This window comes from Taudactylus pleione, unplaced genomic scaffold (assembly GCF_031769625.1).
Source record: "Taudactylus pleione unplaced genomic scaffold, aTauple2 ptg001954l, whole genome shotgun sequence".
NCBI lineage: Eukaryota > Metazoa > Chordata > Amphibia > Anura > Myobatrachidae > Taudactylus > Taudactylus pleione.
Genome location: NW_028286350.1, coordinates 206,921 through 233,388, shown reverse-complemented (window position 1 = coordinate 233,388; position 26,468 = coordinate 206,921). Strand labels below are relative to the sequence as shown.

At 40.3% G+C, this 26,468-nt stretch overlaps 1 protein-coding gene across 1 annotated transcript in view; it reads right to left on the bottom strand.

Moving 5' to 3' along the window:
- Positions 1 to 6,105: 6,105 nt before the first annotated feature.
- The window catches only part of PRAG1 (PEAK1 related, kinase-activating pseudokinase 1), a 31,831-nt gene continuing 11,468 nt past the window's right edge, over positions 6,106 to 26,468 (bottom strand). The window contains exons 3-6 of the mRNA XM_088465273.1: positions 24,644 to 26,175; positions 18,216 to 18,385; positions 12,900 to 13,639; positions 6,106 to 9,004 (exon numbers count right to left, since the gene is read on the bottom strand). Of these exons, the coding sequence (XP_088321399.1) occupies positions 7,970 to 9,004; positions 12,900 to 13,639; positions 18,216 to 18,385; positions 24,644 to 26,175 (3,477 nt within the window). The 3' untranslated portion in view covers positions 6,106 to 7,969. The remainder of the gene's footprint in view (positions 9,005 to 12,899; positions 13,640 to 18,215; positions 18,386 to 24,643; positions 26,176 to 26,468) is intronic.

The following is a 26,468-nucleotide window of genomic DNA, read 5'->3' as shown; positions in this document are numbered from 1 at the left end:
GGTGGTCCTTGGCTGGAATTTTTTGGGGTGCCTTGCTTCTCGGACGTGAACCCCTTAATTTTAGGGACGCTGGAATAGAGGAGCCTTGACGACGGCCCAGCGCTTATTCATATATTTGCAAATGTATGTAAACCAATACCTCTGAATTTCTATTATCATGTAGGATTCAAGTATTTTTGATTTATCTGCAGTGTGCGTGAGGGCAATTTTCTTTTTTCTGTGTATGTATTGTATAGTCTGAAGGTGCTTTTGTAAAGGTTAATTAACTAAGACGGTGCTTCCCAAACAGGGTGCTTGGGGCACTTGCAGGGGTTGTGGTCAGAGGACCAAATCAAATTATTTATGGACCATGTGATAGGCTGCCCATCATAAAATATGTGGACGAACAGAAGCACAACCCTGTCCTCCACCACATAACCGAAGGATCACAAGTAAACACAATTTACTTAATTTTTGCAGAATTTCTCAATTAGAAACATTTGACCTAGGGGTGCAGTGTATAAAAATGCTGATACTCTAGGACGCTGTGATTTAAGAAAGTTTGGGAACCATTGAACTAAGAGTTTACTTAAAGTCTTCTATATTTAGCTCAGGTTTGGCATAGTAAGTGAATGCTTCAATCTTTGCATAAAAAAGGATTTTAGAGCAGATTAGACAATAAAATATTTGGCTGCCTATTAAAAGTCTTCACTAATCCCTAATCTCCTTCTGTCGATCTGTAACGGGTCTCTGAAAAATTATATAAAATGACTGGTAACAGAGTATTTGCTTGTTACTAAAGTATCCACTTGTAACAATAACCCTGTAACCCTAAAACAAGGGCAACCCAAGCAGGTGAGTGAATCTCCTGCTCAGATAGCTAAGACATATTTGGGCATATTTATAAAAAATTCAGATTTTAACAATCCTTATAGCCACATATTGTGGCAATTCGGGATACTTTTGTAGGGACATGTACCAAAGTGAAGTCGCTTGGACACAGCAATCAGCAATATGTGCTAGTTTAGGCTGTTCCTTTATTCGCGGGTTCAGACTTGGACATTGCTGTCAATCCAGCCCACCGGGGAGAGGGATCCCATGACCATAGGACACCACTAGTTCTGGACTTGTTATCCCTGTGGGTATAATTCCTATCTGTCCCCCAGTTTCACTTGTCCAGACTTTTCCTCCAGCTGATGCAAATTTCAACATACACATACTGTACATTATATGGGATACATAATTTATGTCAGCGATCAAAATGTCAATATACAGCAGGTCACCTACATTATGTTGAAATGTTTATCATGTCGACATGCGCAATGTTGACTTGTAACAAATCAACACAGCCACAATGTCAACACTTAATAGCGACACTTGTATTATGATGACATTATGAATGTTGACTTCTTGATACTAAAATTATATATAAGTACCTGGGTACAACACCCTTGTGTCTGCAAACAACAGCTCTGGTGCCGACAGACGAGGCGGCACGTGGAGGCTGTAAACAAAGTAAAAAATCTGATTTATTTCCAACGTTTCAGAGAGACTGGAGGGATTGTATAATAGGTTGCGACTTGATGCCACTGTGGGAACTCCTGCAAGTCTTCCCATATTTTTAAACCGGCAATCATTTTAAAGGCAAAACCAGATGAGTATGCCTTTAAAATGAATGCCACTTTAAAATTACGGAAAGATTCGCTGGAGTTCCTGTAATGGCTGCAAGTTGCAACCTATTACATAAGCTTACCAGTCTATTACACACAAACACATAGGGCCTCGTTTATTAATGAGTTTTATCATTCACAAGAAGTGATAAAACTCATTGCATATGATAAATGGTGCTCCAGCCAATCAGCTCCCAATTGTCATTTTTCAAACGTTTATTGTTTATAAATAGGGACAACAGTGGCGTGCAAAAAATCTTGAGTAAGTTGAACAACTTTAATGAAATAGGTCATCTGGTTCCTGCTTTACACTGTTGAAAGCAGCCACAAACTCTGAGGAAAAGTCTGGACCAGCGATTGGAGCGGGATGTAGTCAGCATACCAGCGCCGGAATCCAGACACTCTCAAAGGTGAATATCGGGGGTTAGTGGGAGGGTTAGGCACCAGGCAGGGGAAGGTTAGGATTGGGCACCAAAGGGTGAGGTTGGGTTAGGCACCGGGCAGGGGGAGGTTAGGGTTAGGCACCGGGGACGGACAGTTAGGGGTAAGGGTTAGTCTTACCCTACTTACCTAAGGGTGTCGGGATTCTGACTATCAGGATGCCGATGTCAGTATTTTGACCAGTGGAATCCCGACCACCGGGATTCCATACCCAACCCATTGGAGCTGCTAAACAATCCTGCTATTTCCATGTCTTTTGTGATATGCATTCTGAATATTTATTTTATGTACTAGTGTTTAATCTCTAACTGTGAACAATAAATTCAAAATGCTACACACCTACTGATCTTGGCCCAAATTTGGGTGTATTTGGTGTTGAGTTATAATTACAGAAAACATTTACACCATCTAAATCTGATATAATGGAGAAGTACCACCTTGGATCTCAGATAAGCCTTAAAGAATTTTACTAAAGTATGCAGAACTTTACAACTTTTTTAATTACTACTATGCTATAAGCGCTATTCCTGTGTTGTGTGTTTTGTGAGTGCTCAACATGCAGCATGTACTGTAAAAATCAGAAATTTAATTAAAGAAGTCAATTGCAAACTTAAAAATAATAAAAGCAAGTTTATCTGATGTGCGTGAAATATTTAAAAGGAACATACACCGATCAGCCATAACATTAAAACCACCTGCCTAATATTGTGTAGGTCCACCTTGTGCCACCAATACAGCTTTGACCCTCCAAGGTATGGACACCAGAAGACTCCTGAAGGTTTCCTGTGGCATCTGGCACCAAAACGTTTACAGCGGATCCTCTAAGTCCTGTAAGTTGGGAGGTGGGGCCTCCATGCCTATGACTTGTTTTTACAGCACATCCCACAGATGCTCAATCGGATTGAGATCTGGGGAATTTGGAGTCAACACCTTGAACTCTTTGTCATGCTCCTCAAGCTATTCCCAAACAATGTTTGCAGTGCGGCAGGGCACATTATCCTGCTGGAAGAGGCCACTGTCTTCATGGAATACCGTTGCCATAAAGGGGTGTACTTGTTCTGCAATAATGTTTAGGTAGGCAGTAAGTGTCAAAGTAACATTCACATGAATGTTTGCGAGCAGAACATTAAAAGAGCATCACACTGCCTCCGCCGGATTGCCTTCAGACCAGGCCACCTTCTTCCATTGCTACATTGTCGAGTTCTGACGTGCAAGTGCCCATTGCAGGAGCTTTCAGCAGTGGACAGGGATCAGCCTGGGAACTCAGCAAGCTCCAATGCACTGTGTACTCTGACTCTTTTCTATCATAGCCAACATTAACTTTTTAAGCAATTAGTGCTACAGTAGCCCTTCTGTGGGATAAAACCAGATGGGCAATGCTTCACTCTCCATGCTCATCAATGAACTTTGGGCACCCATAACCCTATTGCAGTTTCATTGGTTGTCCTTGCTTGAACCACCTTTGGTAGGTACTAACCCTGCAAACCCCATAAGACCTGCTATTTTGGCACTCTCTGACCCAGTCATCTAGCCATCCCAATTTGGCTCTTACCGAAGTCGCTCAGATCCTTACACCTGCCCATTATCCCCGTTTTTAAACACATCAACTTCAAGAACTGACTGTTCACTTGCTGCCTTATATATCGCACCCCATGACAGGCGCCATTATAAAGAGATCTTCAAATGTTATTCACTTCACCAGTCAGTGATTGTAATTTTATGGCTTATCGGTGTATATCTTTCCAAAACAAGACCCCCCATAAATTAGTATTTGCAAAAGAACTGCGCTGAAGCAATACCATAAAACCTCCGGAAGGGGGCAGCCAAGCTGACATAACGGGGAGGGGGGTAGTGGACAGGGACATTACCCGGCATTAGGGAGTGGAGCGGGGGAGTGTATGCATGATCGTGGCCCCGACCCTGCTACACAATGCCAATATTACCGGAATTAAGAAGCAGGGGGTTGTGGGAACCCAGCCTTTCAAAATGGCAGCACCAACTATCCCTTCTGCTCCTGGTCCAGAAATGGGCTTTCTTCGCTTAGATATATCATGGATACTTCATCTCGAAAACCGCTATCTGTTCAAAATGAGATTTAAAAATTCGGGTTTCTCAATAATCATATTTTTGTCTATTTTCAATCGCAACACTATGCAAACACGTCTTTACATAATCTATCAGATAATGACTGGATCAACAAAATGGATCAGTCATTTCTTAGACCAGGCCAAACGTCTAAATCGATTTCCCATTTCTACTCACTAGTACGTTCACCTTGTTTCTCCAAACCACATCTTACAGGCATATCGGCATGGCAGCAACAATTTCCACATCTCCAAATTTCAGATATTATAACCGCTCTTCCCTATTTACTGAATACCATACCAGCAACCACATATAGAGAAATGATATACAAAATATTTTGCAGGGGATATATATCTCCCTCTCGGGCGAGTGCGGTGGGGTTGTTGGACTCCCCATCATGCCCCAAATGTGGCCATTCTCCAGCTACACTCTTTCATTACCTCTGGAACTGTACCCCAATCCAGATGTTTTGGACACAAATTACGCAATATATAAATATTAATTTTACCCAATCGTTTGTACTAACCCCGGAATGGGCGGTTTGGGGTTTTTTAGGGTCTGATCACCTTCCACCTCCAGAAAATAGGAAAATCCTCACCATAATATCCAATGTGGCACATAAGAGTATCCTGCAGCAATGGATATCCTCACTCCCCTCCTTCCCTTAAATTGTTTGAGAAGCTGTTTTTCATTTTTAAAATGGACTGGATGGAGGCCTCTCTTCGGAAGGAACTTCGAGTTAAACGTTTCTTCAATGTGTGGGGGAAATATATAGCTTCTCAACCTAACGATATTAAAAATATGATATCTAGATGTTTTAGATCAACACAATGGCTGCAGTCGTATACTACTTATGCTGACGCCCTGCCTCAGGCATGAAACATACGCCTTGATAATTTATCCATGATGTGTGACTGGCTGCTGGGGATACAGTGCCCCTCATGCTCTGGCTCGGCCACTCCCCCCTCCTCCCCCTTCTTTCTTTCCATTTTTAATTTGTATTTCTCCCCCATTCTTCAAGTATGATTTAACTTAACTTTTTTATTTTATTTTCAAAAAATATAAAATATGAGACTTCTCTACTCTTGTAGAACATATTTCTGAATTTTATACAGTGGTTTATACCGGTTGCACCTTTTGTTCTATATTATTAGGCAAATCTGAAATGAAACTAGCATTTCCTTCTGTATCTTTCACTATATGGCAATTCAAATTAACAAACGTCTCTTCAAATTAAATTCAACAATTGTGATTTATGCATCCATATTCTGATATGCCAACTTTGTTTCACCATCAAACTATGTATACTGTGTTATTATATGTAATCTGATTACATGTTTGTATCTGAATTTTGGTCTCAATAAAAAAAAAATAGTTAGAAAAAAAAAAAAAAAAGGAGCAGGGGCGGGACCATGATGATGCTGGGGTGTGTGTGGAGGTCAGGGGGTAGACGGCCGGCCAGGGGACTTGCCTGCTTTTCCAGGCGGCCGGGAGTGCCACACAATTTTTGTGAGCCTCCCGGCCGTTCCGGGACAGTAGGCAAGTATGACTCAGAGTGTGTCCTAGTTCAGTTAATGTAAGAACAGTTTAAATGATATTCTCTGTAAAGCGCTGCGGAATATGTGTGCGCTATATAAATAACTGGTAATAATAAATAATAAAATGATTTAATAATAAATACAAAACTGGGGTCATTGATGCTCAAAATAATAAAAATGATAAAAAATAGCCACCCCAAGTACAAAACATTTAGAATAATAAATCCCAGAATTGTATAGTATTTTAGTAATTATTTTAATAGTATACAGTGGTTTTGCCATACTTCCACATTGTTAAGTTAAAGCATTTGACAAATACTTACAATTTTCTTGTGGATTCAGATTTTATTGCCAAATGTTAAACTTTAGCAAGTCATGGGAAAATGTAAACAGCGGATAGTGAATCACAATGTAAAAATAGTTGGTAAATGATTGAAATACTGGTCACACACACATATATTTCAAATGTTTTCTTTTTTATTTGCAACGTTATTTTAAATCTAAAACAGCACATGAAAGTAGAAAACAGAAGAACATAAAATTAACATTTTCAATATCCTTCTAGAATATGAAAAAGCTGTAAGTTAACAGTATAAAAAAAAGAATAAAAAAAAACTTTGAAGCTAACAAACCATTGCACTGCAATGTGATTAGGATCCCTTGACAAAAAATGTATTACATGTTAATTTTATATAACAAATATACATCTATCATACAGAAATGCTGGAATATATAGTAAGTTATACCACTGCTTTGTTCTATATTAACAATAGGTATGTGTAAACTATAGCAGCACCCCTGGCTACTTATGTTTTTTTGTACAGTATATACATAGTAAATTCTGGGTGGACTATACAATATACAGCAGCCATTTGTTAATTTCCTTCAGGGATGTATACAACAGGGAGATGGTAAAGAAACAAGGCTGTGGAGACATGAACCCCCTAAAAAAAAAAAAGTGAAATATAACAAAAGTATTATGCCTAAATTACAGCAATAATGTTTTATTATGTAAGGTTTCCTGTATTGGTTTACATACAGGATATTTGGTGTGCATAGAGTAAAAAGAGAAAATAATATACTAAGTGTCACAATAATTATTAATTATTCTTAGGGGTGTTTAGCTCATATAATGTTGTGCGGGAAAGTGCAGATTAGTAGTAGTTATAGACACCAAGGATATGATTTATAGTTCATTCTGTTCCATTGCTAATGAACTTCAGCTGGGATTCCTGAGAAAGATCAGGCTGGAAAATCACAGATTTAAATAAAAAAATGACAATGTAGGTCAGGATTTAAAGTTTAAATAATTGTGCGCACTTTTTTTTTTTTTATATATATTTTGACAAAATGCACAAAAGAGGAAGATTTCATAGATAAAAGGGGCCTATGTATCAAATCTGGGAGAAAGATAAAGTTGTAATTGATTGGTAATTTGTTACAATTTTATCTCTCTCCCAGCTTTGAGACATAGGCCCCATAGCCTGTACAAATATTATTAGCACCAGATGTACAAATGCATATAAACCACTGGTGTGATATTAAATCACCAGTGATGCTGGAGATCAAGTGCAAATGCTTTTGATATACAGTGACAATTGTTTTCACTTGCAAGTAAATGAAGCAGGTGTCATCCAGGAGCAATGCAAAAGCCCCTAAATGAAAGTGCAAGTACTTGCGGGTATGGAATTATTTGGACCAATGGGTCTATTGCCATACCAGGTCATGCTTTTACTTGCATAAAATAGTAGTAAAAGAATGTATTTTGGTAAAGGGACTAATTACCCAAAATGGAATAATTAAAAAAAAAAAAAAATGTATAGGACAGGGAGTGGCACAATACATCAATTTATATTGGCTTTCATTGTTAAAAGTCAGCAAATGCTTGTCTACAGTACTTATATTCAAGGGACAGCAGCTTTTTCAGTATTCTTCAAATATTATTAACAATCACGTGTATTCTTCAAATATTATTAACAAACACGTGTAATATATATATATGTGCACTGGCTGCAGGATTATTATGCCCATCAAAATGAAATGGTCATAGTGATCAATGATAACTTTGCAAATTCTCAACTGCATCTAAAATATTGCATTTCTCACATGTTTGTAACAATATGTGAAGCAAACCTTGTGGTCTTATTTTTACGAGTGAAATGGCCATCGTGATCTATGTTTCTCAAGGTCAGCGTCAAGGAACTCTACAAGTCCTCTCTGCAGCCGTTACAAATGGCTTCTGTTATTTAACACAGATCATGTAATAAGTTTAATGAGTTTCAATGTTTTATAAAGGTAGCATGGATCTGCAGATGCTAGGTACTGGCAGCACAGCCAATCCTCAAGAGAAATGTTATACTTGGGCTCCAAAGCGCGCTCTGCAAACTTCATCATCAGAAGGGCTCGCTTCATGTCAATCCAATTTTGAAGGGCACAGTGCAAAGCCTCCTCATGGCTAAATGGCTGATCTGTTAAGTCTTTCCTTGGACCCCACAACAGACACTGAAGAATGCGTTTTGCTTCAGAAATGCGGATACGTTTGATTGGATCAGCTTCCAACAACAAATGGGCGAGATGCTGCAGCCCACGAGAGTAAACGGATAAGCTAGGAAGTGGAGGAAGGTCTTTCTGGCTGTACTCATGCTCATGAAGGCTTGTGCGGACCTCAAATGGGTTGGGTTGGTGTAGTAGTTCATAAATAAGTATCCCTGTCTGGAACTCATCAAACTTTTTGTACTGAGAGGCGGCCATAATCTCAGGTGCTAATCTGGTCTTATCTCTTCGGAGTTTGAAGTCCTCAGAGCCAGGTCTCTGCTTGGCTTTGGAAAAGTTGCTCACAATAAGTCTTGGTATATACTTACCATCTTTAACCTTATCAGGTGAGGTTTGGCAGTGGACAAGAAGCAGGTTTTCCAAGCAGAGGTCTCGGTGGATGATGGCATGTTCCTTCAAGTGCTCCAAGCCATTACAGAGCTGTAGTAAAAGAAGGCAAACCTGTCGCTCATAAATCTCTGGTTGGGTTTTATGACTGGATACAGATTCCTTGACAAAGTAGGCAGCTGTGCAGTAAGGTACCTCCCGAGTGATAACCACCACACAGTCCTCTTCATTTGACACCCCAGAAACCTGTGATGATTCAGAAGTTGAAGAACCTTTGGATATTTCTGAGGGATGTAGCAAACTTGAAGGAACAGTGGCCAAAAAATGTCCACAGTCTTGTTGTATATTGAAGTGGACTGGAAGCGAGAGGTTACAATACAGTGGAGTTTTTGTGTCCTCTGTCCTACACATCTGCAAATAAAAACAAATACAAATTATAACGATAGTATGTGAATAATACTTAATGATCCCTTAAAAAAATACCATTCTATTTAAAATTTTGTACAATTACAAAATACAAGTAAAAAACATTGACTCACATGTGATAGCATTAAAAAGTGATGATTAAAAAAAATACAATTACATAAACTAAATTAAGTAATTTGTTTGGCCCCATAAATAACTGTCAACATTTTAAGACAAGAGTTTTCTATGATTAAAATGATCTTTTATTTACCAATTTGAAAATATCTAGTACCAAAGTATAAATAGTGTAAAACATTTGAGAACTAAAATAGAATATGCTCGTTAATGCTGATACTGTAGCAATAACTGCATACACGGATACAGACATGATCTAGAGCAGCAGTTCTGTGGGAAAAAAAGCCACGTCAATGAGAGAAGTCAGAGGGCAATGGCCAGACTGGTTCAAGCTGACAGGAAGGTGACAGTCACACAAATCACTATGCTTTACAGCAGTGCTATGCAGAAAAGCATCTCTAAATGGACAGCACGATGAACCTTGAAGTGGATGGGCTACAGCGACAGACCAGATAATTTCTCCTGTGACATTAAGATGGCAGGGTCAGAATTGGCGTAAACATGAACCCATGGATTTATCCTGCTTTGTATCAATGGTTCAGGCTGGTGGTGTAATGGTATAGGGAATGTTTTAGTGGGATACATTAAGCCACGTAATACTCATTGAGCATTGTCCAAATACCACCGTGAACATGACAATGAGTTCAGTGTACCAGACCCTCCAACATGACCCCTTCCATCAGGTACAAAATGCTCTGCTCCTGGACGTCCCTTTTAATTTATGATTGCAGCCACCTGTGTGAAACACCTCTCTCATCCATTAACTAGTTCAACACAGGTGACTACAATGATATTTGGTGGGAAATCCAGGAGCCGAGCATTTTGTACCTGATGGAAGGAGTCATGATGGAGGGTCTGGTGTACTCCAATGGCCTCCACAGTCACCAGGGGCTAAATTTACTAATCAGCGCTTTTCTAAGCCGACGTGTCTTTGGCAGTTTTGGTTGCTGGACCTAAAGGGGAAAAAACTATTAAATCTTTAAATCCAGAGACTGAAACCACTGAAGATCCAGTGGCTTTTGAAAAGTGCCACTTAGTCAATTTAGCCCCAGATGTCAATCCAATAGCGCACCATTGTGATGTGATAGAAAAGAAGATTTGCCACATGAATGCGCAGCCGACAAATTTACAGCAACTGTGTGATGCCATTATGTACACATCGACAAGAATCTCTAAAATGTTGTTTCCAGCACATAATTCAATCTATGCCATGAAGGAAGGTGCACCTACTAAAGTGGCCACTGAGTGTATATGACACACAACTCATACTGGAACTTATGGCAGATGCAGCACTTAAGAAAAACACCCAGCTCACAGGCAGATGAAGACCTTGATTGTTGTCAGGAGTAATCATTATAAAAGATCCATAAGTGGAGCCAATTATTTCACTTGTGATACTGAGGAGATCTGTAAGACCTGCACTGTTAAGCTGGCCACACACTAGACCAACTTACATCCAACCATCCAACTTGTTTATTGGTTGGAATGAAAATCTGGTAAGTAATGAAAGCAAATGACAATCAGCAATTTGCTCCCAAACGCCGGAAAATTGACAAAAACTGTTGTTTGAACAAATTGTTTAGATCAAACATTTAACAAACTTGTCTGACGACAATTTTCATCTGTTTTCTGGCATTTAGGAGCAAATTGCTGATTGTCATTTACTCCCATACATTACCAGATTTTCATTCCAACCAATCAACAAGTTGGATGGTTGGATGAAAGTTGGTCTAGTTTGTGGCCAGTTTTAGGGGTCCCTGAGGACTGGATTTGGGAAACACTGTTCTAGTGCACTGCAGTGCAAACTTCTCTCTTGTATACCTAACCCAGCCACACACGGGCATTTCCTCTAACTGCACAATTTGTTTTGAAGTTGTATGTATCATGTTATTTAAGTAGTTATACTTTGACACAAAGATAATATTCGCAAAACAGCCTGTCTGTAATGCTATAAAATGTTGTTTATAGACAAAGGGGGTCTATGTATTAATAATCTCGGTACTGCCGCAATAATTAACGTTCCAACTCGCCGGGGATTTTTTAATAAAAATATCCTGGCTATGTACTTACGGGAACTCGCAGGGACAGCAGTTGCGGTAACCGCTGTCCCCACGAGTTATATCCCCGGCATTTCGGAGAAGACTTTTACTGAAGTGAATGACTTCCCCTGGGGGAAGCTGACACTGCGCCTGCGCACAGTGTCAGCTTCCAGCGTCAGCTTTACTGGCCGGGGGCTGTAGGGGGAAAGATCTCTCTCCTGCACAGAGAGCCCCCGTAGACAAACAGTAGTTTACACCATCTGAAGAAAAGCATCGCTTTTTGGAGTTTATTACATGGGGTCAAACCGTAGTCCCCATTGATAATAATGGGGACTGCGATCTGAAGTGCTAATTAGATTTCTGTGAAATCTCCTGCATTGTGCCTTTAGTACATAGGATCGATACATAAAATTATGCAGAAACTGCAGTTTCAGCATAATTTTATGTAAAAAATGGCTTGATACATATGCCCCTAAATCTCTCCATAGAAGGGTAGCTCCACCTACTATTTAAGAGGTGGATGGGTCATTTAAAGACATATAAATAATATATATTTAAACATGAGCACTTCTCTAACTAAACCAATTGCACCATTCAATCATACATTCTGGGACAAATTGAATAGTTTCTGATTTGAAAATGTTCTGATTTTTCAGCTATTTTGCTACTGGAAAGTGACAATTTTTCTGATGGATTTAAAGCAGTAACTTTGTTTTATTTAAAAAGACAAACCCATGTTGGTTTTGCATTTAAAACAATTGCTGTTTTAAATCCAGCAGAAAAAATTTTACTTTTGGCAAATCAGAAGCTATTACATTGGCCCTCTGAATCTAAAGTTTTACAGTCTAAATGTTATATGGCAAGAAGATGCCGGACGGGGCAGCACGGAGGCATACTGATTAGCATTATGGTCTCACAGCACTGAGGTCATGAGTTCAATTCCCAGTCATGGCTGATCTGTTTGGTGTTTGTACGTTATCCATTTGTTTGCCTGGGTTTGCTCCGTGTTTTCCCATTTCCACCCACACTCCAAAAACATGCTGGCAAATTACTTTTTTTTATAACAAAAAATAACCTTAGTGTGCATGTGCGTCCATGTGATAACTAAATATAGATTGTAAGCTTCACTGGGACAGTGACTAATGTGAATGACTGAAATATTCTCTAAAGCACTGTGTGATGTGTGCGCGAGCTAACAAATGGGTGTAGTAGGTATTACCACCGTCCCTAAGGTAAGTGTCGCTAACCTAATTCCCCCCCTAACCTCCCCCCCAAGTGCCTAAACCTAACCACCCCTTCCCCGCAGCCTGAACCTAAGTCCCCCGGGGGGTTCCTGACCCTAACCTACCCCCAGGGGTGCCTAACCATAACCCCCCCTTCCCCCAGCCTAAATCCAACCCTCCTGGGGGGGTTGCCTAACCCTAAGTCCCCCCGGGTGCCCTAAACCTAACCCTCCCCCCCCGCGGCTGTCTGCTCCCGGTTTACCTTCGTTCAGTATGCCAGGCGTCAGTCTTCCGGCGTATGGTTAATGACAGGCGTCGTGTTTGACGCCTGTCGTTAGTACCACGCCGGGATTAGAAAGTCTGGAAGCCGGCAGTCGGCACTTAGACCGTCGGCTTCCAAACTACATCCCCAACAAATAAAGGATGATAATACACCTTGTATCAGTAGAAAGCACAATTGGTTCAACCTAGCGAATGACAAATTTAAATCAGTTTCAAATTTACCTTGACGGCATAGTTATTGGAAGGGTCCTTGGCACACGTTGCACAATAATAAATGGCATCCCCAGCATTGCAGCACGGTTTGTTGCTTGTTAGTTTAAAGAGTGACCAATTGTTCTCATTGAAATGTTGTTCCTTCCTTTGTTCCCGCATGAAGTAATCCTCACATTTATTCATCAACCGCCTTGTGGACTGTGCGTAAAGACCACTGAGCTTGGCGTACATGCCTTCTTTGCTGTCAATGTTGCTAAGAAGGTGATGGAGCTGCAGACTTGATGCAGAGGAAGTATGACTGTGAATATTTAGCTGTGAAGTAGATAGGGCTGGGGCTCCTCTGCTTTGAACACAGTTCCTGCTCCTAATCTCATTTCTATGACTAGTTGCTCTGCAACAGGTCTCTAAAGACTCAGAGGAGGAAAACATGACCTGTCGGTCCACTGGACTTAAAGGATAGCTTCGCAGTGTGGTCTCATCCCCACATACATTATTTTCTGACTGACTCAGATTGAGCGTAGGACTTTTTGGACCAATCCCTGCCCTGGATGGGAAAGCCCTACCCCATGCAGAGTTGTCTGGAGCTGATACAGCCCTATTCATAGACTTCTTGGCAGGCAATGGTGGTGGCTGTCCAGGTCTATGCTGACCTTCCATTCCGGAGTCCACAGAGAATGAAACTTGGGCAAAATGTTTTCTCTCACCTCCAGATGAAACAGTTGGTGAATGAACAGCTTCACATGACTGACCTGCAAACAAGATGGATTCATTAAAATAACTTTCCTTGTGATCTTTACTATTGAAAATGTATCCAAAATGAAACATTATCTGTTAAATGATTATATATGACAGTGTACTAAACATTTAGTCCAATAGCAAGATGAAAGATAGCAGAACCTTAATTAAACCACCATTAAATGTCACATTACTGCTCAGATACATTTTCCATGCTAAAAAGTGCCCAAGAACCGATAACAACAAAACATTGGATCCGAATCCTATCGAACATCTATGGAAACAGCTTAAAAATGAAGTATGGAGAAGACACCCATCAAACCTGAGGCAGCTGGAGCAGTATGCTCAGGAAGAGAGGGCCAAACTACCTGTTGACAGCTGCATAAAACTCATTGAGAGTTACAGAAATCACTTAATTGCAGTGATTGCCTCTAAAGGTTGTGCAGCAAAATATAAGGTTAAGGGTCCCAACATTTTTTTCCATGCCATTTTCATTTGTTTTATTATTTAAAATATTCTGTTAAATCAAAAAGAAAATGCAAAGTCTTGAATAAACAATGATGGATGCTAATTAATTTTGTCACTGTCAAGTTATTACAAAGGAAAATACGGGTTCATCTTTTTTCGTGTATCTGGACCAACAGATCTGTCCACATACATACGTATGTACACACACACACACACACACACACACACACACACACACACACACACACACACAAACTGTACATCTGGTTTTTGAGCACTTTAAAATCCTTGTGACCATTTTTATCTCTATTTTCAGGTTAACTGGAATTACACCCATGTGTCTGCCTAGGTGTTTTATGCTGGGTACACACTGACAGATATATTGGGCGATCAATTGCCAATATATCGGGTACCCGTCGGCCAGTGTGTACCAGCAATATGTCTGTGAACGACATCGTTTGCAGACATATCCCGTCGACTGTGCTGCACAACCGATGGACAGAAATATCTGCAGACAGATCTGTTCATCGGCAAGCCGATTGTCCGTACACATGCAGCGGCAGCCAGCGGGATGCGCAGCTGCCTGGAAGATGATGGTCGTTCAGTGTATATGAAGGACTATCATCTACAGATATAGCTAAAGATCACTCGATCTGTAGAGGTACAGTAGGTTTGCAGCATGTACCCATCTTAAGGAAGATTGGATATTAACTAATATGTAAAGTTGACAGGATTAAGCACCAATTTTGCATTATTGCCTTAAGAGTATTTTTGCATAGCCTTTTATATACATTTATATAAACTATCTTACCTAGCTGTGATACAACTAGGATACAGAAATATAGTTTCAGTCTAGATCTGGTCAATATAACAATAGTGAACTTTGTAATTCACTATGACAGCAGAGTTTCTGTAATCCTTATCGGTTAGCGATAACCAGTAAACCTGTTGCAAATGACTTTTGTGCCAGTACTGCATTTTGTTTGCGTTGCTCAGGTAGAGAGAGTAAAATACATTCCAAAGCTGCTTTGTGACAAGAGCTCATTGGAATTGGATTATAAACAGAGACAGGGAGTGGCACCTTGCTGAACACCGATCTTGGCAGCTTAAATTTATTTTAAGCGTATATTCTGAGCAGAGACCAGATGTTGCAATAGCCTTAACAGTGGCTTAGAGGATCTTGCTTTAAAAAAAACAAAAAAAACAAAAACAATGCGAACTCCTATAAGTATTTTTTTTCAACTGACTTGACTTTGCACAATAATGAGAAAACCAGTCTAAAGAAAGGTTTCCAAGCTGTAAACTTCAAGTCGGCTAGCAAAACAATTATATGCTTGGATTAGAGGTCTATACAGAGTACTCACCTGGGCAAGAGTTGAAAGTGTTATATTCAGATCAGAGAGAATTGTTTAGCACCAATCACGTAGATAGTCTGCTCCTAGGTATTATTGCTGTGTGCAATATAATTTAACCTGATCAAAGTGCAACCCCTGATTATAAATTGTATTATGTCCAGAGGTCAAAGAGCAATGATGTTACCAATTCCATATTGTAATACTCCCCTCCAGACATGCAGAGAAAGCCCCGTCACATTTGCATTCACCCTCCTACCACTAACTGACACACCAGGTGGACTTTGCTCATTTTACAAGCATTATGCAGGTATCTCAAAGAGAGAATGTTTATAAGTGCCCTTACATTTGTAGAGCAACTATCATTGTAACTTATAAAGGAGGAACATTTATTATTTGAAAGACATATCTTTTCAAAGGTCATTTAAAAGAAGACAAATGTGTACACTACAACACCCTTACCCTATTTTTTGTTCTTTGCACAATTAACCACTTAACTGAAGATTTTTTAACGTCAAAACCGGTCAGAAATTGCCATTTTTTTTCTTGTAATATACTTTAAAAAGTATTTTTAAAAATCCCCCGTGTCCATAGACCCCCATTATAAATCACTTTACACACCCCCTCCTCCCCCATGACTAGTGTATTTTTTATTAATAATTTTTAAGCCCCCTCTCCTCCAGATTTTACCCCCTCCTTTGCACTTTGAGGTTCCAGAGGAGGAAACCCGCTGCCGGCTGAGAGATGGGCAGGTGTCCGGGTGAGGTGGCAGAAGCCGTAGAAGGAAAGCCCAAATCGTGATCAACACCCTGATTAGCCTGCTTGGGGCCCCCTGCATCTGTTTCCTCTGGGGTGAGTACTGCCAGAGACCCCCTAGCTCAATAAATATATATATTACACATACATACACAAACCTATACACACACCCCCATCTCTCTCTATATAAATACTCCCAGCTCCATATATACCTATATATAAGGAACTGTGTCCCCCTACCCTACAACATGCCAGGGGTTAGTGGGAGAGAGGAGGGGGGGGGGGGGAGTGAGTGTGTGTGAGTGCTTTTTTACATTTTTTTTTTATGGGGGCACTTTTCTATTTGACAGCGGCGGCTGTGGAACGTCTAAGATGCCATCTCCACACTTTCACCAGTGGCTGAAGAGTGGGTATTGGGGGAAAGAAGACAGGAGGCAGTAGTTTTGCCTGATGCTGAGAAAAGCTGCACCGGCCCTATCTGCGTAACCTCGGGACGCTCCCGCGGTGCTGTACTTCCCCTTTGTATGATGAAGTCATGTGCCTAGGGGGCAGGGTTGGCACAGGGTCGCCTGGACAGGTTGTTTTGGTGCTGCAAGGATATTTTGGTGTATTGTAACCTCTCTGCTGTCAGTTAAATGGTTCCTAAACTTCCATACTAAGTTGGATTCTAGGGGGATTTCAATTAAATGTGATGTTAAATAGCGCCAGGAATGAGTGCCCGGAGCTCTTCAATTGTCTGCATGGGTTGGGTATGGGAGACCAGCAGTCAGGATGCCAGCTGTCAAAATACCGTCAGCATCATCCTGATGCTGAGAATCCCAACAGGGGCATAGTAAGTATAGTAACCCTCCCTCCTTGCATCCTAACAATTACCCCCTCCTCCTGTTAGTGCCTAAACCTAACCCTCCCCACTTAGTGCCTAACCCCCCCTGAGGTGCCTAAACTTAACCCTGCCTGCCTGCAGCCTAACCCTAACTTTAACCTCCCCCCCCACGCAGCCTGACTCTAACCTCCCGGTGGTGCCTAAACCTAACCCTCTCCCCCTGCGGCTAACAGCTATCCTGCCCGCTATACTCACGTAGAATGCACCCTGCCCCTCTTAGCAGCCCCCCGCTAAAACAGCCTGCGGGTTCTCCGCAGGGTCCCGCAGGTGGGGAAAATAGCAGTGCAGCGGTCACCGCTTTTAAATGGATGACGGGCGCACGCCCCCAAGAGTGATGAAAAGGGGGTGCGTCTTAAGGACAAGTCCCCTTTTCTCGTGGCCACGCCCTTTTTGGGCGTCCCTTTCTGGGTCTGGTGCCCGACCTAGAATATATATATATATATATCTCTATCTATCTATCTATCTATCTATCTACACACACACACATGCAGCGGGTACAATAAGTGTTGAACACATCAACATTTTATATATTTTATAAATATATTTGTGATGGGGCTATTGTAATAAAATTTTCACAAAATGTCAGCAACGACCCACGCAATCCACAAATGCAAAGTAATCAGACCATAGATGTCCATAAATTAAGTTATGCGTAATAATGTGAAATGACACAGGGAAAGTGTATTGAACATGCGTACTGAAATCTATTTAATACTTTGTAGAAAAGTCTTTGTTGGTAATGACAGCTTTAAGACGCCTCCCGTATGGAGAAACTAGTTGCATGCATTGCTCAGGTTCATTTTGGCCCATTCTTCCACACAAAACAGTCTTCAAACACTCTACTGCTCCATATAGTTGTCACAGAGGACATTGCTAATTAGTAACTGTTAAGTGTATAGCTGTAAAGTGTATAGCTCTATTCCTTTTCAATAGGATAATTTGCCCCATATTATCCTACTTTGACCTCCTTATAACTATTGTAGATATATTTAATATAATATTAGACGTGGAGCACAAGAAGGTGTATTACACAATGATTAGTGAATTGTACCTCACAGTCTACCCATAGCAGCATTTCTGACAATAGTTTCAGCCGGTCAAAGCTCTTGATAAGTAGATGTGCAAAATTACCTCCTTCGCTGCACGTCCTGGAATCCAGACTATCCATGGAACCAGTACTGAAGCTGACACTGGTGTTCATGTTTGAGCTGCTGACATTTGTAGCCTTGAAAGACTCTCCAAGACTCTCCACTGAGCTCATATTATCCAGTTCAGGGCTACTCTTGTTCATTTTATGGTGCCTTAAGAAAATAATAGACAAAACTATCAAGAGAAAAAAAATATCTTTGCAATACTGGTTAAAAATAGACAATTATTTCACATTTACTAAAGCATTAAAGTGGTTTTAAAAAAAAAGCACAATAAAATTTGCCTATTTGAAAAAAAACAAACAAAAAAAATAAATAAATAAAATGACAAAGACAACTTGCTACTTTTCAATATGATGGAATAACATATTTTCTAGGAAGAAGGCACCAGCTAAAAAAATAAACAAAAACATTTTAGTAGTAGTATAATACAAATTATTATTAACAGAGCAGGATTCACAACTGACACTTCCTGTTTCCCGTGCTAGAACTCATGTTACAAAGAGCAGTAAAACAGGTTATTCTTTCCTCAAAAATCCGCTTTTCAAATGAAGCAGAAAGCACTGTTTTTTGTACCTCCCTATGCAAACACAGTTAATATTCATTTACAGTGAAATTACAGAGTTGTGAGACAGCTCACCACATACAAGAGTACATATGCACAGTAAATACAGATCTACATTTGATCTGGATCTCATCCATTTTGATGAAATCAGACATAAGATCCAGTGGGATGAGTGTTGAGACAAGGTCTGTACCGTACACAATCCATCCCTTTGGCCTGAGTGCCAATGTAGAGCATATTCCAATGTGTCCATATGTATAGCCAAATTGGATCTAGATCTGGCCACGAGGTGTTTATATCTAGTGGCTGCATGTGCAAATGTATGCATTGCATGCAAGATAAATGTTAGGCAAAAATAATAATCCTGTGTTGTATATCTTGAAAAGTACATTTTGCATGGAATTAAAAACTTTTTTTTTTTAGAACTTTCTTTAGCTAAAGGCATCCAGATATTTTTCAATATTGTTAATGTTAACGCTAGATGAAGAAGTGAAAGGCAAAAAAATGCAGACACAACAACCTTTTGTGTACTTCAGATCCCTCCCCATAGTGTAGCTGTGCTTGGCTAGCGGTGTACATATTTCTAGGTGATTAGACTTGGAGCAGGTACAAAATAAAAAGATAAAAGCTAGAATCTCTCCAGAAATATGTGGAAAAGCAACTTAGTATAATTAACAGAAATGTCTCTGAAAGAAGACATTGTGATGGTGAATGTTTGTTCTCCTTGGAACATTAACAATCATTAACCTCATTCCTCTCCTTTCCATATTTACATGTTCTGCGGTGGAATGCAAAACAATACTGGTGAATTGGTCAGTGTTGAGTTTAATTTTCTCTTCTTGTCTACTCTTTGGCTTTTGGGCTGTAAGGATGACGCCTTTTGTAAGCAGTTACTGAATAACAGTCACAATACTGGATGGCTCAGGGATTCGGAATGGAATGTGACTAGGCCTCACTCCAGTACTTCACCATGGAGGCTGTGGGAAATAGGTGGCAGAGTCCATACAGAAGGTAGCATGTCATTTTGTGACTCAGTCTCTGGATTCAAGGGCACAAGAAATTCTTTGCATAACTTAAAGCCCCTCTTACGCAGCTCTGCTATTGAGAATTTAAAAACAAAATGTCATGTAAGGCTTTGAAGTCTGGTCAAACAAACAAAACCAAAAAAACTGTCTGAACCCTATAACTAAAACAGGTCCAGTCTCCGAAAATGTTATACACTGTTTCCTGGCACGGAGTGAGTAGGTCACATACCATCTCCATAGTAGCCTAGCACATCTAAATGTGACTCATACACAGGGATACATTTGTGCTGGAAGGCACAGGAACGCATTTCCAACACACTTTTTTTGCCTCATAAGGGTCTACTTAATGAACTTATTACAGTACCCCAACATTGCAGATTTTCCTGTGCAGCTCTTGGGGTGCAAGGGAAAATTAGTGGTGTTGGTGGTCTCCAGTTGCCGGAGATACGTCCGTGGCCACCAACACTAAAATAATTGTACTGAAGGGCTATAATGTTTAAAGAGAATTTATTTAATGTTCTCCATTCGCTTTCGCATTCTACTTTTTGATTTAATAATTAAGCACTGCTTATTTGATAATTTACATAGAGAAATGGGTTATAATACAAAAATAACTGGTACCGCTGGCAAATAAATATTTTATCTTGTGAAGACAGCGCTGCCAACGGAACTCAAACTGAAACATTTGAATTGAGGCATCTGCATAATAAATTCTCATTATTAGAGTAATCAGTTCATGATAAATATGTTTCTCAATCTTTGAAGGCTTAAAATGCAGTTAAAGCTAGAAAATACACATTCTGCAAGAGATTTACAGACGTGTCCACATACACTGGCTTCAGCCACGCAAAACAGCCCCTCTCGGTGCGCCAAATCCTGGGCGACTCTGCCACACATCTTTTCATTCAAAATGTGCCTCTTAGTTGGATAAATAAGACACCTGCAAGTGACAAAACTACTCTGCTAGATTACACTGATCAATTTAATGTGCGACATCTGTATATTGTTAGGAAGTCCATAAATGATGATGATTGTCCATGAAAGATGACTTTTTGCCTTTTTCTGAGCCCCGTTTTTTGGAGGGAAAAATCCGAACCCAGCGCGCAAATCCGAACTAATCCGAGCCTGCACATCCCTAATATCTGTGTGTGAATGAGTATCTGCATCTGAAGTGATACGAAATAGCAGCTGTGGCTTTTTCTCACACTATGATCTGCGACTTTCTCACACTTCATCTGCGACTTTGCACGTGTGTAAAACTAATTCTGTGCGGTGAAAGTCACAGCCTAGCGTTTCTGGTACACTATTCGCGGCTTCTCACTGCATCTGATGCAGATGAGACGCAAAATTTAAAGAAAACGACGGTGCACTACATCTCTCAGAGTGACTCAGACGCGGTGAGCGTCTTGTGCCATATGGCACACAGACAATAGGTATAAGAGGGCACATCTGTACAAGTAATGTTTTCAGTAAAAGGTTAAAAAAAAAATGTGTATTTTATAACTACATGTGGATATTAGTTTGGAAAGTGGTGCAAGGTCATCCTAATTTACAAATGTAATTGAACAGATGTCAGAGTTCAGAATATACTCAAAAACTTGCTTTAATTGTGTCTTATTCCTAGTATGCTAAGTCATAAAATGCGATTTCTGCAAAATGCTGTATTTTAAGAAAATGATCATTATCTTCTGTGTGAGGGATGTGAGAACTAGAGATAAATGTTCACAGTCATGTGTGGATCTAACCAAACAGACAACCTTTTGTGTGTCCAGAGTCAATGATCTCATTCATCTTATAACACAGGCCAGTGACAGGAGCTATCAAGTCACACACTTGTATAGGGTGTGCAGTTAGAGTTGTCTTGCTGCATAATGCCTTCAGGAAATAATTGTGAGGACTGCTGGGAAGAGGTTGATGATAATTGCTATCAAACAAAAAGTTACCCAGATCATTAAGGTGAAGTGACCTTCTACGTATTACACAGCATTAGAGACTTAGCAGGAACAAGCTTCTAGTGGAAAGGAAAAGTGGAGCTTATGAATTATGTAACCGAGAGGTTTATTTATAAGTATTAGGCTAACTCTGTATACCCAAGTTAATTTATGGTTGTAAAGCCTGTGCATGATCAAAGATGCAATGATGAATGCCTACATATAATTAACCTCAAGAAGACAAGAATATATCCCCCCCCAAAAAAAAAAGGAACATCAACAGTATCAGCCGTTCATATGACGACAATGAAGTGGTATGACCTTCTAGAATAGTGTTCTGAAACCTTAACATATAAAAACCAGTGGTTACCAAACTATAAGCCGTGGCACCCTGGGTGCCTCGGAACACTTGCAGGGGTGCCTCAGGTTGGTGGTCCAGCAGCATATCAAATTATTTATGCTCAATGTCATGTAAATATGTGGACAAACAAGCGCAAACCTGTCCACCACCACATAATTGAACCTAAGGATGACAGGTAATCACAATTTACTTCACTTTACTGCATTTTTTCTGAATTTCTCAATAACAAACTTTAGCTTATGGGCACCGTGAAAACCATGCTGATACTCTAGGGCGGCATGGTTCAAAAAAGTTTGGGAACCACTGATTTAAAAAATAACTAAAACTAATAAAGTACGTAGTTAAACGATCATCGGCCACAATACTTTATATATTAATCATCGCTACAAGTGGAGCAGGTCTCATTACAACAATTCATCCACAGAGGCACAAAGTCAGGAAATGGAATATTTCACATGAGCAATGCAATCAGTTCTTAAGGGGATGTAGTTAAATTACCAACCATCAGGATACCGGCTGACAAAACCACGGCACAGGACACATGTTTAGGTACCCCAGAGGTTTAACGTTAGGCTGCAGGAGAGGGAAGGTTAGGGTTAGGCTACGGACAGGGGGGGGGTTAGGCACTAAGGGTGGAGGGTTAAGTTTAGGCACCAACGGAGAGGGCTAGGCTGCGGTGTAGAGAGGGTTACGGTTAGGGTGCAGAACAGGAGGGTTAGGGGGTGAAGGAGGGAAGGTTAGGGTACATACATGTCCCTTGTCGGGATTCTCAGCATTGGGATTCTACCGGCCTTTTGACAACCGAAATCCTGAGTACCTGGCTCCTATCCCCAACCCTTCTTAAGGTATCGCACCAAGCGGTTAAATAAAGCCTGCTTCATCTGTAGATCAACTGTGCGGACCATCCCCCCTCTCCCCATCAGCAATGATTTTCTGAACTTCATTGCAGACTTTAGCAAAGCTTTAAAGCTAGATGGCTTTGAACATTAACATTTGTATATATCCATCTCAATGAAAATGCAAAAATGACATTACATAAAATCATAGACAGCATATAAATAAAACGACTGGATTAATTTCCTGCCTATTCTAGGATGTTGGTACAGTCTAAACTTCCATTAGACTAGTATGATCTTGTAATGGGGAAAAAACAACAATAAAAAATAAAAGAAACATTTTAAAACCCCAGGCTATAAATACTGAAGAAATTAGTATAGGCCACATTCCTATGATTATAAGGGGAAAAAGTAGCTGTTTACTGGCAGCATTCAACTTTCTTATGCCTTGTGATTACCAACCATCTACTAGTAAAGACAGGAATACACATTTTAAATCAAAAGCTAAAAAAGTTGTAAACATCACGTGTGTTAGAAATTTCCCTTTCATATAAAAAAAAATGACAGGACCTCAGAATTCTTGAATTTCTTCAACACTTTAAGGTGTAGTTCAAAATAATAATCTTATTAGAATGAGTACTAAAATGATAGGTAAAGCTAGGCACACACTGCACGCACGGCATGTAACGGAATATGTCGACCCGACATATCGTACCGCGCGTACACATTAGAGCGATGTTATGAAACACAGAACGACCACTCGTTTCGTCCTTCATTAACATGAATAGGTCTGCTTGCGATATCGTCCGGTTTGATGTGGTGCAGCTCATCAAACCTGACAACGTCACATGCCACTGCAGAAGGGCGCATATTGTATTCTTTATATTATTATTATATATATTATTCTTTTTCATTAATTGCAAGAAATGGCAGGCTAGTGCAAGACTCTGTAGAGTGTTTGTCATTAATTCTGAATGTATACCAACTAGATACAGAGACAGGTTGTTATTTTCTAACAATGTGCAAAAAAAATGGTAACTCGGAACAAGCAGACATGCGCTTTCATTGAGTGCTCTTTACTAATGTATTGCAATCGTCTCAAGCATACTTTATACTCATTGGGGCAATTCAATTGTTTACTTCTGCGGCTATTTTGGACGCCCGACGGAGCAATTCAATTGTTGCTCCGCTCGGGTGCGAATATCCGCGGAAGCACACATTTCTGCTTGCAGCCTGCCAAGGTGGCGAGCAGAAATGTGCGATAAGTCGGGAGTTTGGCTGCCCAAAGCAGTACTTTAGACTGGTTTAGCCGCTTTGTGTGGCTAAACCTGATGCTTTTGGGCGCCACACGCGCCTATGGGGAGGAACAATTCAATTGCACCAGTAGGCACCAATTATGTTTGGTCACCCACAAAACAACTGAATAGCCCCCAATGAGTTAGGAGAACAGGATAATTATACGGGTACTTAGAAGAATGTATTTATAAGCACACCCAGCTTTTACTTTCCAGCAGTTACGCTCTTGTAATCTGTAATATGTGTAACTTAACATTGATTGTGTAAATCTACCCCATGTATTGGAGGTGCCAAAAAAGTAGAACAGTTATTAAAGCATATTCCAAAAGTCTCCTAATACTTTTGAAACTTCAGGAGTGTGAATGATGGTAAAATAAGTATCTTGATCAGTTCTTACCTGGGCTGTTTTTTCGGTGGAGGAGGTGGTGGTGGTGGTGGTGGTTGACTGGAGACATCAACTTCCTTATTTATTTTTGAGAGTTCAACAGGACAGGAGGCGGATTTACTCATACCTTTTTGACCTCTCAGATCATCCAACTTGTCTCTTTCCTCATAGGTACAATTAGTAGTGATGGATGAAACAGACTGCCCATTGCCTACAGCACTAGTACTTGACTGTGTTGAGCTAGATGACACCTCTTCCTCTTCTTCCTCATCAATCCTGCACTGTCGGCTCCATATTGCATGGTTGAGCCTCTGCCTACGGTCTCCAGTTGGCAGGCACCTGTCATTCAGCTCTAGTGAGTCCTTTTTAGGAGAGATGGAGGATAAGATTCCAGTAGTGTGTGTTGGCGAGATCAGCGGCAAGTTATTCAACTCCTCTGATTGGGTAATTTTGGGGGGCACAACAAGGCTGGTGGTACATTGGTATTTATGTGATAAGGAAGTCTGGTACTTTTTATTCACATCAACAGATTTCCCTTGGTTCCTTTCTCCCCATCGAAAAGTAGGTGACAAACTTACATTCTCTGCAGATGAAGGACTGCTGCATGTCCATTCAACCCCAACTGCAGAGTCTGGGCTACTCAGGTAAATTGTTCGGTTGTCTTCTTCTGTATGGGCAGCCATGACGGTTATCCTAGCTGCAACATGTGTTGTGGATTCTTGTATCATCCTGTTATTGCTTAATGAGCACGGATTCCCCTCCTGTTTAGCACTAGTGTTCTCCCTGTGCCATGCTGTTTTAGTCCCTGAAACACATTTTCTTTTAGTACTTTCAGCATATATAGGTTCATTATTTCCTCCATCAGCAGGTACTGTAGATGTGTGAAACTTAGTCTGGGAATCTGCAATAGTTGGTGATGCAAGACTATCTTTAATACCGATACATGACAGAGTCTCTGGCAGGTTATCTGACTCAGAATGAAGCGATACTTTAGTTCTACTGACGTACATGTTTTTACTAGATCTCACATCTGAGTTATAACAGTTTGTATTATCATTTGCAGACATTGCTTCTTTGTACAATCCTGTTTTGACAGGAGGCTCACGAACCGCACTGTCTCTGTTAAGACAACTTCTATTAGGAGATGGTCTATCTGGAGCAGGTCTGGTTCCTGAGCAGTAACCACTGCTACTCTTTAAAGAAAGCAAGGCAGATTCTTCTCGGAGGTTGATCAGTTTCTCAGTATCACCATCATTTTGTTTTGATTCCTGGGAATCTTCCTCCTGGGGTGCTGGCAACTTATCTTTGAGAAATACAGCTTTGTCAGCCTGAACATCAAAGTGACTGACATACGTTAAATTATTCACAGCATTTATCTCAATCTTCTTATCAGGACTTAGCATTCCATTGAGTATATATTTGGATGTATCACTAGAGGAGCAATAATCATGGCTGAAATGTTTGCTGAAGTTATCTAAGATAGCCATTGAAATATCCCCAGATTTCAGGATGGAATTGCTCATTGAAGATACTTTCCAGCTGACCTGGGAAAAAATAATGGGTTTGTTTTATAATATTGCAGAAATAAATATATGGTAAAAAAACTAGACAGAGAAAACCTACTTTTCATTTCAATTTACCCTAAGTGGTGTAAAATAGTCCTTTCATCACATTCGAAAAATCCCTTTCACGAAGGGAAACCGGCTAGGTTTAATATGCCCCTTGGTCACTGAAGCGAGAAGGTGTATGGTTATTACAAAGGACTAGAAGTGCTTCCTTTATATAAACTCAGTCTAGAGTTTCCAAGTGAAATCTAAAAATAGGCTGATAAGGTAGT